Source organism: Neodiprion lecontei, chromosome 7 (genome assembly GCF_021901455.1).
Source record: "Neodiprion lecontei isolate iyNeoLeco1 chromosome 7, iyNeoLeco1.1, whole genome shotgun sequence".
NCBI lineage: Eukaryota > Metazoa > Arthropoda > Insecta > Hymenoptera > Diprionidae > Neodiprion > Neodiprion lecontei.
The window spans coordinates 25,975,600-25,994,197 of record NC_060266.1 but is presented as its reverse complement, the minus strand read 5'-3'; the positions used below and the strand labels follow the sequence as shown (position 1 = coordinate 25,994,197).

Here is an 18,598-nt window from a genome sequence, read left to right as displayed (position 1 = left end):
GCCGGAATGGTCGACGAACCGTGGTGGGTCGGTAGGGGGTGAGGGGCTGCCGCTGCTGTCACGAGAGGAACGGCATGACCAATAAACGAATATATCGCTTTAGCCCCCGGGTCTCTGACCACCTTTACGCACCACTTATATTTTCACCCCGAGTTAGTAACAACGATACTGGAATCACCTTCTCACTATTCACGATTCGAAATTCCCACTCCTCCGTTGCTTATCGTTCACTATTTAATTACAAAATAAATACCACGGTCGAGGAGATAGACGGAACGGAGGAACTTTTCAGACGACGCGAGAAGGGCTGCCGACCAAATCGATGCGTGATGTTACATTTCCCAGCTGTCTTTTTTGATTCTGCGGATGTGCCTCGGGGCCCGCGCTATCTAACGGACGTAGGGCGAAAGCCCTTAAAAGTTGATTCTGCGCATCGCCGCTATACCCTCGGCGCTTCGTGCACACCGAACGTGCCGCCATCTTGCCGGGAAGTAGTGAACTAGCTTTGCCGCAGGGCGCCAATATTCAAATCTGTAACAAGAAAATTTGGACGATTTTAGATAATTGTACCAAGTGTGTATCCTCTCGCGTTTAACAACATTGTGGATAATCAGCGAGATACGTACCCATTGTACACCGTTCTTCTCTTCTCAGTAAAGTTTATTCAAGTATGCTTCATTCCTTCGTACAATATTATACAAGAACGATATTTATAGTATGTATATACATATACCATATGTATACATATATCTAAACTTAAAGTCGGTTATGGTATAGCAAGTTAATTATGCTCCAATTCGCGTGTTTTCTATACTTAAAACGTCACCATATTATTTTAATAACAGTAAATAGTAACATAATAATTTACCTACATAATATTGTATTATGTATACATGTATAATCGATTAGTTATTTATATATATACATATATATACACATATATATATATATATATATATATTATTTTATTTATTTTTTTGCTTTTTCTTGCGTCTTTAAGAAGGTGCTCTGTAAAAAAAAAAAAAAAAAAAAAAACTCTAGTCCTAACTAATCGTACAATAATAGTTATTATTATAATAATAATTTCAATTAGAAGTATGGGTATGTGTACCATACAACGCCGAACGCTCGTTTCATTGCATACATATACATATGTACAATAATTCGATGGTATTTTGATCGCCGTTTCTGTTTTTTCTCACGTGTCGCAAAAAGTGCGCCAATTCCAACTATTGCCATTCAGATGCAAAAGAGGGATAAAAATAAAAATAAAACGTTCAGAACGAATCAGCGTTCGTTGCACCGAATGAATAATATCGTACAGGTTTACGCGGTTGATATCTTTCACGGGTCTCGCCGTCGACGATTATAATTCATATATGACTTGATAAAGATTGTGTTCAGCAGAAATGCTTTTTTATTCTTTTTACCTTTTCCGTAGGCAGAAAATATAATTTTATATATCAAAGCTCACCCGAAATACTCAACGCGAGAACGAACGCGCTCAACAGCCAATCTTAAGCGTCCGGGCTACATATTTTTTTTTCGTTCAACCGTTGCTAATTTTCTCAGGGTTGACCATTGATTGATCGATTGATTGAATAATTATATTAAAGGCACTTGGACCTTTTTTCACAAATTCTTAAAAATAATATGTATACTCTGAAAATTGATAAACGTTTTCTTTTTTTTTTTACTCCCATGCAAGCGACAAGATCGACGCTCACATTCTGCGCATAATTTTCGTTGAACTCGTCGCGAATAGGACGGAAATATAATCACTGATCAGTAATATACAATAATACATACAGGTAGGGCTACGTTTTGTTGGTACATAGATTCGATTTTCATTTTTAATTTGTTATTACTTAGAAAAAATGAAAAAAGTAAATCTGAATTTTTAGACCCAAACGGGCTTGGTGTGTTATTCAAAGGAATCATTTTGATTTTCAGCTACGCGTACTTGAAAGGTTTTCCGTTTCTTTTTAACGTGTTTCACTACTATCACCATAGATTGACTGACAGCGGAACAGAAAAAAAAAGGCCCACACGCCAGATATGAAACGTTCTATTGAAGTGTAATCTTTTTTTTGTCAGAGCGTGGGCCAATTAATAAGAATCTTGCATATAGAATTAGAATCGCTATGGTATTCTCTCTGTCATTCTCTTCGTACAATAAAAATAAATGTATTGAATGCCGAATTTTCGACATCAATACGCCACAAAGGTATCGTCTATGTGGGTATAATGAGTAATGGAATATCTATACATATAATTCGGATTTCTAATAATGAAGATCCGTAATACAGCTACAGAAACAAGTGAACTCTGTGGAATGACGTAATTTCGTTACACTCAAAACGGAATTTTATTTTAGTTATAAAAACGCTATTCTCTTTGTCAGACGACTTTCGCCACAGCGATCAAGTACAAAGCAATTAGCAGTAGCAGGCTTTAAGTAGAATGTTACTATTGAAACTTAACGTTTTCAGCGATAAAAAGAAAAAGAAAAGAAAAGTATTCGAACTGTGCCCGATGACGTACGCGTGACGTTACTTTGTCTTTCAAGTTTGTCGAATTTCTACGCGGTAGGTTTCAACACGTTTGGTATGGTATTTGTACCAATCATGGCGTGACGGTGAAACCGGGTCACGGCTGAGGCATCGCATACAGTTAACAGTTATATAGCTTGGATATTAATTGGTATTATTATAATAACTAAACGTAGATACATACACACGTGCACTGCCTCTCATTCATTCCCACATACATTATAATATATACACGCACTATAGTACAGTCAATATCGGTGATGGAACCGCAGTTAAGCGCCGCAGGAGAACACCCGCGCTAATCGACTCCAGCAAATCCTTGCGAACCCTCGATCGCCTTCACCAACTTGTCCCTAAGCTGTTGATAACTCTCGTACGGTGGCAGATCTATCCGATTGAAGCTGTAGAAGAAAAAAGAAAAAAAAACGAATTAAAACATATCTGAAAAACAGATATAAATATTCGAGATAGTGGGCGTAAGCCGACCATCTTACCACGTGTGAGCTCTCGGATAGTTTTCAGGGGTCCCCCATTTTTCTATGGTGAACAACTGGGGGCCATTACTGCCGTAAAGTTCCTTAAATCCATTCATAGGAACACGCGACGTTCCCGTGACAAACTGTAGAAGTCTGGCGCGCATTTCGTTGCTGAATGATAGAACCACCCGCCAAAACCACTGCACGGTTATATGATTAGCGTGATAATCGCCTTTGTAAAGCGTATTCTGTTTCCAGTCCTTAACGTCGATGTGCTGTATACCGCACATAAGGAGCTCCAGTTCGTGTTCGTCGAATATTTTAACGAGTGTCAACGGAACAAGTGCGTTGAATCCCTCGAGAAAGGAATTCATCTGTTCCTGGACTCGGGACACGAACCTCCATTGTATAACCGAACTTATGTACTCATCTTTGTTCTCGTCAGTCAACGGTATGTTTGCGCCGTTTGGTTTTAACTCTCGTTGAGACGTGTGACCAAAGCTTTCCTCGTCCACGCAAAAAGTAAGTTCCAACTCGCTTGGATCGTTCTCCTTTATCCAGAGCAAGGAATTATAGTATTCTGAGTCGACACTCTCCATGTCCTTAAGGTCGATAGTTTTGCTCAGCATCATCTTATAAAAGGGTCGGATGAAGAAAGCTTGAAGGAAGTGTAAGTGTTAAAAAATTTCTGCTTTACCAAACTGGGAATGATTGAATGAGTAATTAAGTAGCGACCTGCCATAATTACCATCTAAAAGTTTTCCGTGATAAACAGCCATCCCCGCAACGCGTCCTATGAATTTAAAATAGTTAAGATGCTCCTCGTTGCAAACTCCGGAGAACGGATTAATTTGTAGAGTATAATTGTCCCTATAACGAGAGATCAACAAGTTAACAAAAGACAGATAATGCGTCAACTCGCGATAACTTACATGGCGGAATATTCGAAAAGACCATAGTAAGGGTTGAACATTTCTTTCGATAGTAGAAAGAACCATTCTCGGGCAAGTCCACCATAGTCCAGACCGACCTCGCCTTCGAATTCCACCCACAACTTAGTCTTCAGGATCTCTAATCTAATTACGGAGCTAATGATGCGGTAAGAGTCCTCAAGGATGTTCGTCCTCCTCACTTTGATCTCGAATTTATTAGGCACGTTGTTCTATGAACAAGCAAGTCCAAAGTTACATCGAGATTGTCCAAAACTAAAAACAATTCATCAATTTAGAATGAACCAAGTAATTTTTGATGCACTCACTGGTTTTCTCAGCTGTGACTTCAGGTACTCGTATTTACGCTTGTAGTCCCTGGAGTACGGAACTGCCTGTAATTCAGGTATAATGTTCGCGAGATTAGTTTCTATACTTGCCCGATTATTACAATCAAATCGGAATAAAACAGATAAGATAAGCTTCAGCGTCATAGAAATAAATGATAACTTACAGGTCCAGCTATCTGAGGATTAGACATTCGCGGATCCTCCCATTGAGTGGTTCTTGTATCTGAAACAAAGTAATTTACATCAGTGTACATAATTATCATCTTGCTCAAAGGTTATCCAGCTATCGGCAATTTGAGTAAAACGGCTCACTGTGATCAATGAAGAATATGCGACCATCCGTATGCACTCTTTCCTCCCATCCTTCGGGCAATGGTCCTAACTGGTCTAAATCACTCCTTGGTGTTGCTGACGGAGCATTGTGACTCGGCATAGGACTGGCGCGCCCCGTTCTTGGGTCTACCCACGTCGTAGCTCGTTCATTGTGATCTATAAAAAACATTCTACCATTTGGTGCCAATTGCATACTCCATCCAGAAGGCAACCCGTCGCCATTCGGTGTCTGAGAAGCAGCCGCTGCCGGTGGAGCTATAGCTGTGGCCGGGGAAGCCGCTGGTATTACTGGACCATCAATCTGGATAAAAAAAATTGACAGAGAGATACAGAATACCTATGTTAAATATATTGAAAATTGGGATATCCATATGTACGGAGAAACAAGTATACCTGTTCCGAGGATCGCCTGGAACCATTCGGGCTATCAGCAGCTTCCTCACTCTGGGAACAAAAATTGCAGAGCATGATGAAATACCACCATCGAGAAAAAAAAGGCTGGCGTTGCTCGCAGAAAAAACAACGGCATGTATGTTTAAATACACAGGGATGTGAGGCCACAATATACTGGCAATTTTTTTATTTAAAATTGCGATATATATTGATATTGTTAAGCATTAGAAGTGATTGAAAGAAGGCAGCTGATAATCGGATATTTGCACAAAGAAAGCAAATGTGTAATATGGTTCGAAGTGAACGATGAATACCTGATCATCAGATTCGCCCAGGTAGCCGTGCTGATCGACTGAACGACCGGAATCCGATGAAGCATCCCCAACCACCCTTTCCCCTTGTTCCCCACCTTCGTCATTCTTGTCTTCCGCATGCTCGTCCTCCTCTCGAGGGACATCACCATCCTTATACACACATGCACAATTTGCTACACACCGCATGCTGCGTTTATACAACCCCTCACCACAGTTTTATTTGAACTTTATTTTTATAATTTTAGAAGTACTAATGTTAATAACAAACCATTGTAAGGTAGGATGACAACGAGGTTGTTATACTGTATAGCAAGTTGCTAATTCTATCAGGCAAAATTATTGGCAAAAGAAAAAGGTGAGTTGCACTTTGTGTTCTCACCTGATGAAGGCCAGAGCTTCGGTTATGCCTATTTTCTGCATCATCAACACTGATGTGAAAGCGTCTCTGGAACTCGGTTGCTGCGGTATCTAGATTTCGTTGCTCCTGTGTTACACCACCCGTTGGTGCTTGATTTCTGGAAAATAACCATAATCGATTGTCTGTAAGAACGGCAGTTACAGAAGAAGTTTACGATGACATGTATGAGGGGTTTGTAAAGAGTTGATGAATTCATACAGAACTTCACTTACAGGACTGTCGGCCGTTCCCATTGCGTGAATCTAGCTATGTGATTGACATAGTACGTTCTCCCGTTCGCGTCCTGTCTTTCTTCCCATCCAGGCGGCAGAGGCCCATTGACCATTATTGTCTGTAAATCAAAATTGATGAAGTCTAAGAATATGAGCATTGAAATATCACAGTTATTTCTCATTGTTAAAGAATTTCCCGTGCCCAGGTCGATCTTATATTCGATCGCTGTTCTCAATTCAAAATTTTGTGTTCATTTACTTGTAGAGTAACTGAAAGACTGTACTTTGTAGAAAAAATTAGGTAAACCAACCGGAGCAGCTTGTTCTACAGGACTATCATTAGACGTTGAAACGGGCTGGTCCAACAGTTCCCAACCACCGGAGTCAGGCGCAGTTTCACCTTCGCCATTGCTGCTCTCCCCTGTTGAGTCCGAAATGTATGCGTGGTACACTTCCAGCGTGCCTTTAACGCGCGACCGTTGACTGGAATGATTGCTAAGCCACGTCGTCGATCATTAATTATTTTTATCATCGCACAATTCTTGGTAAAAGATCAAGAAACAACATGGATAACATATTATAATATGTATCATACTCTGAAAACGGTGGTTCATGTGGATGTTGAATATAATTTGCATCTACCATTAGATAATATGATTGATGTGAGATAATCGTACCGAAACAAACATCTACAGCCAGCTACTCACCTACGTGGTCTAAGTATATATTGCTTGGCAGGAATGACGCGTCCTTCTTGTTCCTTGGGTAGATTGATTAAAGTCAGCTCAACCATTCCGAGAAAATCATCTCTGGTCAATCTGTTTTCGTCAAATACTTGGAGAATGAGTTTGTGCTCGGCTGGTTTGACCTTTGCAACAGCAAGATGCACAATTAATCGTCATTGCATTATCAATTTGACGTTAGATTATAATTTATCAGACACAACAGAAGGTGGTTACAGCAAACTCACCCTGAATATGAATTCTTCCTCCCAAACTGGGTTCAAGGTCTTTTTCTTAGTCTTGGTGAGCACTGAGTTGACGTTCCCATCTCCATTGATCTTGTTCAAATCAACTCGGACGTAAGGATCGCTCGCACCGAATATGTCCTTTTTGGCCAGTTGATGACCAGCTATAACCTTGAGCCTCAGCTTATTCGTTGCCTCCTCGTCCTAGGTACAGAAAGATAATAACAGGACGACCTTGCTGCGTTAGAATCGACTGAATTATCGGTAGATATTAGAGGAGGGTGACGCGACAAGGATACATACAATAATTGGAAGAGACCAGTGTAGAGAGAAACAGAGGGCGATAGAGAGAAAGAGAAAGAGAAAAGGGAAATATCACAAGTTCCCGGAAACCACCGACCCACTCTCTGGAGCGTAACGTTTGACGCGATTGAGCCGACAAGGATATTTTCCGACGATATTTCGTGCGACGGCAGGTAGACCCTGAAAGCCCTGGACACCTCGGATTTCGAAGATCGTGAAAGAACCCAACCTAGACCACTTGTCAGGGGAACTGTCAAATATCGTGTAGGACTCACCCCGTCGACGCCGGTCGTCGGATTGTATCCGTAAACATGTTCCTCTGCCATTAACAACACGTGGAATAAAAACGTTCGCGAATCGCCAGAAAAACGATCGTTTTCTATTTATTACGAATTACTATAATTTATTATCTGCCATCAAGAAGTCTGTTCTCGTATTACCCCCACTTTCTAAGTTGCCGTTCAGACGGCCGTTTCAAGTGCTGCCAACTTCGGATAATCAAAGTAACACGGAAGCTTTGTTCCGTCATGATCCGCCTTTCTGATCCCCCGCGAAACTTACGAATGGTCGTGCACACGGTACTTCGATGATTCCCATTGCCGCTCAATTCTCATTCATCAATTTTCATATTATCGACAATCTGGCGTATACCAGAAATTTTCCCATTTCTTTTTAACGCACTTTCATATCATGCGCAACAGATTTTGGCCCGTCTACAGTGCGCAGCAGGTACACGTACACTCAAATACGTACACTTGCGCCTTCGGTGACCGTGATTACCATCCGTGAGTGTCGCTGCACGTGTGTTTGTACGTACAATACAACATTCGAGGTCATCCGCGGGAATTACCTTTAATCTTATCAAAACGCAGAAGAAGCACCGTAAACTAATAACATCGACTAATATTTTCCCCTAGTGTCTGTGTACCTCAAGTTAGAAAATATAAGTATGGGTGTCAAAAATGGTTTGAAAAAAAAAAATGCAGTCGCATAATTTTTCTAAAACGTTTAGTAAAAAAAAGTTTGATATTCCCTTAACGCCGCACCCAGTCTCAATTGTAGTGATATCAGTGAAATCACGTGATTTACGGTAAAGTTGGTTGGTCGAGCGAATTGGCATACGACAAATCGAATGGTATAACCAACCGGAACAGCTATATGTGTACATAATACATACATATACATCCAATAAATTCAGTTACTTTTATTATTTCATACGAAGCGAGACACGGGTTGCGGTTTTAAATGTCGAAGATCACAGTACAATGTGCGATTCGTATCATTTACGTACGAACAAGCGAATCGCCAGTGAAAAACACCATTGACTCATAGAATTCTCACTTTGCGTATATTTATAATCTGGCTCACGTAGGTATATAGCATTTAAATATGTATGTATACATATACAGAGGCATGTTGTCCCACCACGCATACAAATGTAATACAATGTAGGTTATATATGATGCTACGGAGTTTCCTTATTGGGACACGTATCCTTACAGGACGTAGCGACAAGGGAGGGAAGAAGAAAAAGAGAGTTTCCTCACCGTGGTTGTGGGCTGGACGGAAAGGGAGAGCCTTCCAGCTCGGGATGCGAGAGTTTCCTGCGCGCTCGCCGAGGATCGACGTCGTCCTACCCATGTGCTGGTCCATGTGTTTGCTCGTCTTCTAGGAGGCGGTGGTTCGATCCCGGCGTAGATCGGGTACGTCAAGGTAGCCGGCATCTTCGAGAAGGTATCCGCAAACCGAATCGCAACGCGTCGAAGGACAGAAATGATCTATGGATCGACTAGGTGCCCAGGCTGGTGGCTGCAGCTTTTCCGTTCATAACTCGACTTAAACTTTGTATGCAATTGGTGTTCGGTTTCCTCTATTTTCTTTCTTCTCTCGAAGTATTAGACACGCTCCTGCAACGTATTTTATTATTATACGTACACCGTACGTTGTACGTGCCGAATAGAGATGCATAGAGGCGAGAATTACGGGCGTTATACGTTGCGTTGGGAGGATCGGGGTCCCGGATCACAGCGGTGGTGGATGTAGCCGATTAAAGTTAATTAGCGCGCACAATTACGTATATCGAACAACAAAATTTGACGATTTTTACATATTTTTACATTATAGGTATATACAAATACTTTTCTTCCCGCACCTTCGTTAAGAGCCACTCGTCGGCGTTACTTTTAGACTAGTTTCTTTATTCGTTTTGACACACACCACACACAAGCAGCAACTGTGAGAAATGGCTATACATATATATGCATACAGACAACGCGTTCTGCCAATATTAGCCAAGCTCGCCCCGCAAAATAAAGAAGCAAAAGCAAGTGGTGCTGTTTATCAAAACGATCAAGCGATCACCTTGTTGATCGTTATCAGCTAGCACACGCGGTTTAATCGCGATGTTACATAGAGAAAATTAACGAGAAAGAAATTACTCGTTCTTTGTTCGTTTAGCCGTACCCCACACGATCTCAACTTAATCAGCGCATTATTCTTCGCACACACACAACACCTACGCAATGCGCACGCGATATACTTGTTCCTCCTTGAGTTTAAGTTTCAAACTATTTCGCCAGGGCAACGAGGTGCAAAAATTTAAGGCAAGTATTCCGATCCGTAACGTTAAACGTGAAATTAAATGAATTGTCGCGGAAAACGTAATTCCCGAAAGTACCAAAACTTTCGAAGATAGATAAGAATGAGACAGCATCAGAGCTGCTTTAAATCAACGTCTGATAACACCGTCGTGCGCGACTCATGGACGACAGAGTCAAGAGATATGCACAGATATTACACGGGCGCGTATTGCGAGTAATGATAAGTGTATACAACATACATGATACGTTATATGCGCGTGAGCGTAAGCGTTAATACACTCCGCGTCGAGACGGTATTGAGGATTTTCTTAACACAGAAGTATTATGATAATTAATGACAAATTCACGAATTTTTTTTTCTTCCTTTTTTTCCCCCTTGTTCTCTCTTTGTTTTCCACGTACACGCGCGACTACGTAACGTACCGTGCTTTCCAGGTCACGCCTGACTGCGACAAGACGCGAATCGACCTAGGCCCAAGTAGAGAAAATTATGAACTACGTAATTGATATATGCAGTAATTTATTCTATAGTAGTTTCATTTACGCATTCACGCTGCGTCGCGGGCCGCCGACTTCCTGCGCGTAAACGAAAATGCCGATTATTATTGGCCGGCTGCAACCGCGGAACGTTATTATGCATATGACAGTAAATTGATACAGCGAAACTGTAAGGTGTTAATAGATTATAAGATACAATTACTGCTGCATTCTTGATCTTCTATTGTACAATTTTACATCATGTATATATGTTAATAATAAGAATAGTCATCGTCGTAATAATATGGCTATACAATAGTACACAATCATCAACTTATGGTAGACCGTTGACAGAATCATCAACACTCGGTACTTACCCAGCACCTCTCTCTCGATATACAACTATGTATAAAATATAAATAAATTAATTAATATGATAATTACAATTTAAGCAAGTTTCAATCCATATATATATATATATATGAACTGGACGTGATTCAAGTTTATAATTTTTTTAAATAGGAGCACGGAACGAATAACAATTTGCACATTTCTTGACGCTGCAAGGCGTGAGCCAAACAATATATAAATTTCATTTTGCAACGTACAGGTTTTTTCCACCCTGTTATTAGTTTCTAACAACTTCGACAAACTAATCAGCAATGGTCGCTGAAACTATAACAGCTGTGGCCCACGATTAGATGCTATCAAAATTAAAAAAAAAAAAAAAATAATACAAACAAGCTAATAGTTATGGATACTAGCTAACGGTATACAGTAGAACCCCGATTAACTGGGATTGGTTTAACCGGGGAGCGAATTAACCGTGACCCTCTGGAGCGCCTCCGAGCTTCGCGTGAGTAACCGGGTATTAGCGGTTGTCTTGGAAAGGGATTGGACTTGTGAAAATACCCTTAGTTCACAGACTGCATCACATGCTCGGCAGTCACTATTGAATCGATCGAAAATTACTAATAATTCGGATTAACCGTGATTTCACTTATTCGTGGATTCTTCGGTCTTGAGCAGCCCAATTAATCGAGGTTCCACTGTACTCGTAATTACAAAAGTCACGTGAGACAAATTCGCTCCTAAAAAAGAGCGTATGACAAAATTAAGAAACGGACAGTAGTCCAATGTCGATTTAATTAACACACCGCGTAAATAACAAACACGCGTACGGAACACGCGACAATCGCGGGCGTTGATATTTAGATACATATTAAACTAGTTTGATGATAAAAACTGGATAATTAATTATTTTGTTCGAGTAATTAATAATCCGTGGGTCGTTGATTTCAGTTCGCATAATGGCAGATTTAGAGAAGCCGATTCTAAGGTACCTTCACGGAAGTGATGAACGTCATAGGAATCTGCTAGGAGCTGTTGGAATGAAGTGGAATAACGAATTTCGGTCCGAACGGTGATCTGTAAGTGATACCAACGTCCGAAAATACTTTAGCAGGTAGGGCCAAATTGCAAAGATACAATCTTCCGTTATCCGCGCTATGGGACAGGGGCAATCCACCAAGGAGACTGAATTTTGTCATAATTCCTGGAGTCCCAGCTGACGGGGGTTCAATTGCAAGAACTGGTGCTCTATTGCTGTTCGCCCATGTTGCAACGGGAGCAACTGTCCTTGGCGAGCCTTCCTCGCCAAGAGCAAGGAGAATGAGATCAGCTACTGCGGGAAGATTCTTGTACCGAGTTTCAACCCTGTTTCCCGATAGCTTGTACAACGACAATTCCTGCAGCAGGAAGACGTCTTCCGAATTTTCAACGTACACGACAGTCTTCACCCCGTGACTTGACAATTGGCGAGCGCAATTGACACCCGCAGCTCCTGACCTGTGGGGTCCACACAGGGCGACTACCGTTGGCCATTGGTGCGCATTGTTCGGGTTTAGTCTATGCCCACCACCCAATAGCTGTAGAATTATTTCCGCTCCTGCACGACCCAGTAACTCGACCTAAAAATTTTGCAGAGAACAATAAAGAACGGAATAGTTTGGATGAAAGTGGTTTTTAGGCCTGTCAAGTTTCTCTACTTACCCTGCGATCCCAGCTAATACCTAGTCTATCAGCAGCACCGATTAATTGACGATGGAGATCGACCGTTATGCTAGGAATTACTAATCCATCGTCAGTTACATATTCCCGGATACCAGCAGACGGCACTGCAATTTGTCTGAATGCTGTAGGTTCGGATTCTATTACGTTTTCATCGTGACGATATTTTGGTACACTTCCTCTGGTGTTTTCAGACTGACGAACGATGTCTGGCTTCAAGGAATTTATTTCTTGCCACACAGCCTGTAATAGTTTTATTTAACTAATTAATTGTTGTATAGCGCTGTAAGTGGTGTGGGAAAAGGTATGAAAAGTACAGACATCAGATTTATGAAATGCCATAATTACCTCCTTATTGAACAGTGCTAAATTTTTCTCAAAATCAAAGTCCTGCTCCATCGACTGATCTATGGGTGTTCCAAAGGCTTGTTCATCTTTCTCCTGCCATCTTTGTCGTTGCGAACTCCTTTTCTGGTTTTTTGTGCTTATCTCGCCTGGAAATAACAGTTCGGAATTGTAATTTTACTTAAGTATATCCCACAATCTTTTACACTACGATATATCAACTGACAAACGTTAAAATTTTACTACCGAAAGTGCAGGAAATCCTACCTAGATATATTTTTCCATTAGCAGCAGGCTCTGGGTGTGACTGCATAGAATCAAGCGGTTTCCGCGCATTAGATTGCTGTTGAATATCGGAATTAGGAAGTACCAAAGGTGGAATGCATTCAGAAACGGATCTACCAGCTCGTTTTGCAATGGGTCGCCTCACCGTGACTTTGCTCGAAGTCTGAACTTCATCACGGCAATCCTCAGCTTCCTCTGTTGAGATTATTTCTATATGAAGTATGTCCTTGGCACTATAAGGGAATAAAATTAGAATTAAATAATGTAAAAGATATTGTCGTTAACACCTAATCATCACCGATATGATCTAAAACTTACGACAGAACAACTTGCGGAGAGGGGTAAGGTACCCCGTTTCGAAAAGCCTTTGTCAAAGTGACGGTTTGGCCGTTAAGGTCGACAATTTGGCCTTGGTAAGTGCCAAGTGACTCATCGCACTTGACCGACACGGTACACCCTAGGAATTGCGTGGACATTGTATTGTTCTGAAATTGAAAAGGAAGATGAAGAGTGTTGCAGCAGTGTCTGTACGGGAAGTCAAGTAAATATCAGGTATGAAACTGTTTCAAAATGATTCAATGCTTGAAATACATTGAAAATACCATAACGGGTTTCGCAACCCCCTATGAGGAGCAAAAAACGAACTTTAGCAGACTTTGTATTCAACTGTAACCCGGTAAATGCTAATATAATATGTACGAACATCTATGCAGGGTGGATATACCTATTGATATATTATGCTTCGGACTAGAAATAGACGTTTTCGGCTTCCAAGTGCTGGAATACCCAGCCACCCTTTCGACCTGGAGAAGAAAACAATGGTTCTCTGCTTTTCTAGCGACAGGATATCCACCAATACGTAAGCAAAGTCTAGCCGCGCCGAGCTGATGTGATGTAGAGGTAGGTTAGAGCACGTTTATTACATTACCATTTATCCTCTCTTTGCATTTACCTTACGACTGAACTGCTCTACTGCACATCTTACGCGGTCCAGAGGACGCCACTCGACGGCTCGGCGCGTCGTATTTCATCGCACGGGGCACGATGCACGCCCTCCTTGCACATTCGTTGAATAGGATAGTTCGGATGAACGACATTGTCTCGCGTATCGCATACCGGGATGGGCGATCTTAGTAGAAAATAAACACCGGCATCGTGTTTGAATTCTTTATCATCGAACTAGCGATGTTCTTCTGAAAACATCGAAACATGGATTGTTAACACGTCGATGGTGAAAACAAGCGCGAATATTTTAAATGATTCTAGCTACAATGGTAAAAAGGAAAATGAACGCGAAAATTTTTAACTTTCATTATAATTAAAAATAAGTATTAAGTATGAGAATTCAATATAAATTAAATTAAGTATGCAAAAGTAAAATAATTAAATATACAGATTAATAGTGAAACATTTGGTAGAGAACACAGACTTATTATAAAACTTAGTAATGTGTGTTCCGTGTTTATAAATAAGTTACCGAGAATTGTTTGCTCACAAATTTAATTTATTCCCGACTTGACGACGTCGACAATTCAGTATTTTCCATCGACTATCGATGTATCGACGTTAAAAAACACCGATCAAAAACGTCGATGCTCCCGTAAAAAAACATCGATAGTCGAAACATCGATGTATATCCCCCATTCCTATCGCATGCGCTGCATGCATGCGCCATGCCAGCAGGGTGCTGTTTCATTCAGGGATCATCACGGATTCCGACATGGCCTTATCGAAGACGGCAAAAGTCGGCATTGGATGGTAGGTATGTAAATGGACGAATAAGTAACAGTGTAGGTACGTTGCATGCACTTTCGTAAAAGGCAGACAGAAATATGTGCCATTTGCAGAATCGCATCATATTTCATATCAAATTTTTTCAATCTTTGTATTGGATTATACAACATAACCCGTTTAGTACGCATGCATGTAAGCAGCTTTCTTTCGCGGCAGCTATCATTGGTGAACGATCATGTCATCTCCAATTTTCCTCGTGACAGACCATAAAATATAGTTTTTTTTTTCCAGGACATTCGCCGTATTTGGAGGGTTGTACGCTTTTGTCTTGTCCAAACGATCCATAGAACGGAATCGCTATGAAATGATGAAAGCGAGGGAACGTGTACGAAACTCCAACTTTGAATAGACTGACGGAAAAGTTTGTCGAGGCCTGAGCAAAGTTTAGTTTATTATATATTGTAAACATGGCTGGTCTACCGCAGCTTGACGAAGAGAAGCTCAAATTAGTCCAGGATCTAGAAATAGAGATGATGACGGACATGTACAATCGCATGACGTCTGCCTGCCATAGGAAATGCATTCCGCCAAAGTACTCTGAGGCAGAGCTCGGCAAGGGTGAATCAGTTTGCTTGGATCGATGCATCGCCAAGTACTTGGACGTCCACGAGAAAATCGGCAAGATGCTCACCCAGATGACTATGCAGGATGCGGACTCTTTACTAAAGCCGAAAGAAATAGAACAGACTAAAACGGGATGAAGTTAAATGACTTCTATATTGTTACCTAGTTAGTTGTTTAAATCCTAAGTAGTTTCCATAATAGTGTGACATATAAAATCAAAATATATTTATGATGTCAAGTCTATCTGTTTCGCTAGTTTAATTTTGAATTTTCTACAATTTCTACACCATAAGCAGGACTTTCTTCAAATTCTTCCAAGTCCGTGTACTATCATCTAGAAGAAACTATGCTTTGCTCTGCAACTTGTGTTTCTATCCGATTTAATAAATAAGAATTCAATTAATTATCCGTTACTGGATTATACTGTTAATTTGTATTTCTTTGACATTCAACTGCAATTAAACTTGATGATAAAATTAACGTGTCTGATTATGGTTTTTTAATGCTCGACATTGAAAGGTCACAACATTCTTGTTTCGTCGAGTATAATAATTTATGAGCCAAACAGGTGCAGTAACGTTTTGTGAACAGTATATTGATATATGTAACAACGTTGGGTACAGGTAGATGCATTATCCGAGGTACGGTTATCGCACGATTTGCTGTAATAAAAAATATTGTCTTTGGCGTGCAATCGCTCCTATCTTTACAGAAATCCGTGTAAAACATTCAGTCTTTCATGACGCATATTGATTAGGGTTTCACTCTGGGCAGTGTAGCTCCACGAGAGTAATAGATGCGGCAAAACAGTGAACAAGACAGTAAAAAATGTTTACCCCATAGCATAATTTTACCGTTTCATACTGACCCTGCCACTCGAATATCGTATGAAAATATTTAATACCGAGCAAATTGTCTCGGAGGAAACAAAGAATTGATTGTTGTAGCAAGAGGGCAAGTATCAGTACATACCGTGGTACGCTACCAACGCTTGATTACATGCACCTTAAATACTTTTCCATTATTAACTGTCCAGGGCAACGGAACTTGCGAATCATTCAATAATTTCTTAAAAATCAATAGTAAATATAGATAACTGAGCCATTAACAGAGCTACACCGGAATTTTGTCAGATCACCATATTTAATTAGTGATTTCATCCTCGATTGGTCGAGGTATAGCCAAAATAACTGTGTGTTGACCACCACCTGCTACTCGTATAACAGTTCTCGATTCTAGTTGTCTTCCTTTGATAACAACTGGTGTCTCGACGTCCTCTTCTTTCCCTGTGCCTAACTGGCCACTGCTACCCATCCCCCAAGCATATAACTCTCCTGCAAGTTGCAAAATAGTTATCCCCTAAGAATTGTGTTCAATGCAAGGTCGTAATTAGAGATATTAATTGTAAATGTAAAATGAGCAATTCAATCACCTGCACTGGTGACAGCAAATGATTGTGTACTTCCCGTACACGCGTCTATGCATTTAATTGATTTAAGAGCCGGAACTGGAACAAGTTCCTTGGCATCTGTGCAATTTGGTCCAAGGCCTAGTCGACCATATTCTTTCCGTCCCATGGTGAAAACCTGTCCCATTTCATCGAGGGCAATAGTATGGTGTTGACCGCTGCTGATGTGTTTCCATGCACGACCGCTGAAGGTTTTTGAAACTTGAGGGTAAGGATGTACGATAGCTTCTGTAAGACCTTAAACACAATTTCATGTACTGTGTGAATAATTAATAATATAAAAGAAAAAATAAAAGAGCATAGATTAATAAGAGATTGATGTTGGCACAGTATGCTTGATGGTATTCATAACTCACCTATTTGATAATAATTGTTTAATCCGAAAACATATATCTCCCCGTGGTGGTATTCTTTCACAAATGTACAGTATAATCCTGTCCAAATATCTTGAAATAATAGCTTTTTTGTTGCCTTGAGGGTAATTAGTCCTGGAGTTAGAAGATGGGTAATCCCATACCGACTGTGTCGGTCAGCTGATCTTGCAGCTACTCGTCCAAGCTGCCCCTGCTCAGCACAGCCACAGGTATATACCTGACCTTTACCTGTCAGTAAAACAAGATGGTCGGCCCCAGACGCGATTTTAATCACTTTTACACCAGGTAATATCTCCACGGGAAGCCTCTCGTTTCCTCGAGGTGTAAGTCCCATATTTCCGTGTGAATCCTTATTTTGAAACATGATAAAGGCAAACATTAATTATTAGTTAAACTCTATTTGAAATCTCCAGTCCTGCCGTTTAAATCTATATCGCAGACTTGAAACTAACCCTGAAAGCCCCCCACGCAAATACCCTGCCATCCTCAAGGAGGGCCGCCGAATGCGAGTCACCGGCAGTGACCTGTACAGCTTTTTCTGGGAGCGTAACAAATCCTGGAAAAGTCTCCGAGCCTTCTTTGCTAGTATCTCGTCCAAGCGCTCCCTCGTCATTACAACCAAAGGACAAAACTTTCCCATCTTTATTTAGGCATGCATTGTGCATTCCACCTGCTGCTATGTCAACGATATCTTCATGTTCAGGTATGACGGCAGGGCGCGTTTTTTCATGCACATCTTCGCCCAGCCCAAGCTGACCAACATCCCCCTGTCCAAAACTCAGGATCGAGCCTGCAATCTGCCGCCGTGGCAAATTGGGTGCAGGCACAAATTCTACAACAATAATCAGTGGCACGTCAATGTTGTAAGGTCGGATGTGATCCTCTATGTAGGTTAGGTATGTGGCAAAATGATGCAGTAATTCTCAGAGGTAAGTAGTCGGATGAAATAGTATGAGACTCACCATATCTGTGCTTGTTGTTCTTCGCGTGTTTCGCCGAATTCTCTGCCGGAGGCACCGAGGCAGTTCGTTTCATCGCTTTCTTGGGGGGCACTGCAAGAACCAATTTTAGGGTTAAGATCACAGCGAGATTCACTGGAGCAAAGAACGGAATTCTGACAAAAAGAAACAGCGTGAAATTAACTCGAAGTCAATGTTCTCGCCATACTTACTGATCTCACGAAGACTAATCTAAACCGCAAGCGACTGTTAAACACGCTGTACCGACTTTCGCGCCAAAACTCGCAGTGCAATATTGTCCGAACCAGATGCGGTTCAAACGCTTCTAACGTTCAAGCGCGTGAGAAAACCATCACGCATATGCCAACGGCCAAAGCGACCCCCTGGCGGAGGGTCAAGTCGAACCAGACTTCGA

General features: G+C 41.1%; 4 protein-coding genes and 1 long non-coding RNA gene across 10 annotated transcripts; 2 read left to right on the top strand and 3 right to left on the bottom strand.

Moving 5' to 3' along the window:
* Positions 1-645: 645 nt before the first annotated feature.
* On the bottom strand, positions 646-8,971 carry LOC107224915 (E3 ubiquitin-protein ligase Nedd-4). 4 transcript variants are annotated; one of them, XM_046745006.1, is made up of 15 exons: positions 8,795-8,971; positions 6,948-7,148; positions 6,685-6,845; positions 6,289-6,472; positions 5,978-6,096; positions 5,727-5,862; positions 5,348-5,497; positions 5,034-5,084; positions 4,620-4,941; positions 4,472-4,530; positions 4,287-4,352; positions 3,961-4,190; positions 3,777-3,898; positions 3,047-3,686; positions 646-2,953 (listed from the first exon to the last, which is right to left on the bottom strand). In XM_046745006.1, exons 1-15 carry the CDS (start codon positions 8,969-8,971, stop codon positions 2,851-2,853), a joined length of 2,721 nt encoding a protein of 906 aa, XP_046600962.1. In that variant the 3' UTR covers positions 646-2,850. The 4 variants fall into 4 exon arrangements, with proteins under 4 accessions (XP_046600962.1, XP_015520649.2, XP_015520652.2 ...); XM_015665163.2 differs by lacking the exon at positions 8,795-8,971 and adding an exon at positions 7,523-7,925; XM_015665166.2 differs by lacking the exon at positions 8,795-8,971 and adding an exon at positions 7,248-7,509.
* Positions 8,060-11,982, top strand: LOC124295340. The gene is made up of 3 exons (XR_006905258.1): positions 8,060-8,615; positions 8,750-11,754; positions 11,842-11,982. It is a non-coding gene; the product is annotated as an uncharacterized LOC124295340 (long non-coding RNA).
* LOC107224932 (enhancer of mRNA-decapping protein 3) lies at positions 10,544-14,567 on the bottom strand. Of its 2 annotated transcripts, XM_046745009.1 has the most exons (8): positions 14,520-14,565; positions 13,977-14,217; positions 13,749-13,827; positions 13,343-13,509; positions 13,007-13,257; positions 12,743-12,888; positions 12,377-12,637; positions 10,544-12,294 (listed from the first exon to the last, which is right to left on the bottom strand). In XM_046745009.1, the coding sequence occupies exons 4-8, from the start codon at positions 13,498-13,500 to the stop codon at positions 11,701-11,703; spliced, it is 1,410 nt and encodes a 469-aa protein (XP_046600965.1). In that variant the 5' UTR covers positions 13,501-13,509; positions 13,749-13,827; positions 13,977-14,217; positions 14,520-14,565; the 3' UTR covers positions 10,544-11,700. The 2 variants fall into 2 exon arrangements, with proteins under 2 accessions (XP_046600965.1, XP_015520678.1); XM_015665192.2 differs by lacking the exon at positions 13,749-13,827 and having other exon boundaries at positions 14,520-14,567.
* A 57-nt stretch (positions 14,568-14,624) lies between these two features.
* On the top strand, positions 14,625-15,862 carry LOC107224921 (mitochondrial import inner membrane translocase subunit Tim10). 2 transcript variants are annotated; one of them, XM_015665175.2, is made up of 2 exons: positions 14,625-14,782; positions 15,050-15,862. In XM_015665175.2, exon 2 carries the CDS (start codon positions 15,226-15,228, stop codon positions 15,517-15,519), a length of 294 nt encoding a protein of 97 aa, XP_015520661.1. In that variant the 5' UTR covers positions 14,625-14,782; positions 15,050-15,225; the 3' UTR covers positions 15,520-15,862. The 2 variants fall into 2 exon arrangements, with proteins under 2 accessions (XP_015520661.1, XP_046600967.1); XM_046745011.1 differs by having other exon boundaries at positions 14,702-14,818.
* Positions 15,863-15,956: 94 nt separating this feature from the next.
* Positions 15,957-18,536, bottom strand: LOC107224918 (regulator of chromosome condensation). Its single transcript, XM_015665173.2, has 6 exons — positions 18,396-18,536; positions 18,187-18,276; positions 17,677-18,056; positions 17,207-17,573; positions 16,815-17,087; positions 15,957-16,716 (listed from the first exon to the last, which is right to left on the bottom strand). Coding segments are annotated over exons 1-6 (1,302 nt in total). The 5' UTR covers positions 18,397-18,536; the 3' UTR covers positions 15,957-16,525.
* Positions 18,537-18,598: the final 62 nt, after the last annotated feature.

What these genes read in the sequence shown, in the direction of transcription:
- LOC107224915 (XM_046745006.1), bottom strand. Translation starts at nt 8,971, where the DNA reads ATGCCGGCTACCTTGACGTACCCGATCTACGCCGGGATCGAACCACCG. An exon ending in TATATACTTAGACCACGTAG is followed by an intron (nt 6,473 to 6,684) that starts GTGAGTAGCTGG and finishes GACGTGGCTTAG; the next exon opens with CAATCATTCCAGTCAACGGT. An exon ending in TATCCGAGAGCTCACACGTG is followed by an intron (nt 2,954 to 3,046) that starts GTAAGATGGTCG and finishes TTTCTTCTACAG; the next exon opens with CTTCAATCGGATAGATCTGC.
- LOC107224932 (XM_015665192.2), bottom strand. Translation starts at nt 13,500, where the DNA reads ATGTCCACGCAATTCCTAGGGTGTACCGTGTCGGTCAAGTGCGATGAG. An exon ending in TCTCCGCAAGTTGTTCTGTC is followed by an intron (nt 13,258 to 13,342) that starts GTAAGTTTTAGA and finishes ATTCCCTTATAG; the next exon opens with TGCCAAGGACATACTTCATA. An exon ending in TAATGGAAAAATATATCTAG is followed by an intron (nt 12,889 to 13,006) that starts GTAGGATTTCCT and finishes TGTTATTTCCAG; the next exon opens with GCGAGATAAGCACAAAAAAC.
- LOC107224921 (XM_015665175.2), top strand. Translation starts at nt 15,226, where the DNA reads ATGGCTGGTCTACCGCAGCTTGACGAAGAGAAGCTCAAATTAGTCCAG.
- LOC107224918 (XM_015665173.2), bottom strand. An exon ending in TTGCGTGGGGGGCTTTCAGG is followed by an intron (nt 17,574 to 17,676) that starts GTTAGTTTCAAG and finishes TTTCAAAATAAG; the next exon opens with GATTCACACGGAAATATGGG. An exon ending in AAACAATTATTATCAAATAG is followed by an intron (nt 17,088 to 17,206) that starts GTGAGTTATGAA and finishes ATTGTGTTTAAG; the next exon opens with GTCTTACAGAAGCTATCGTA.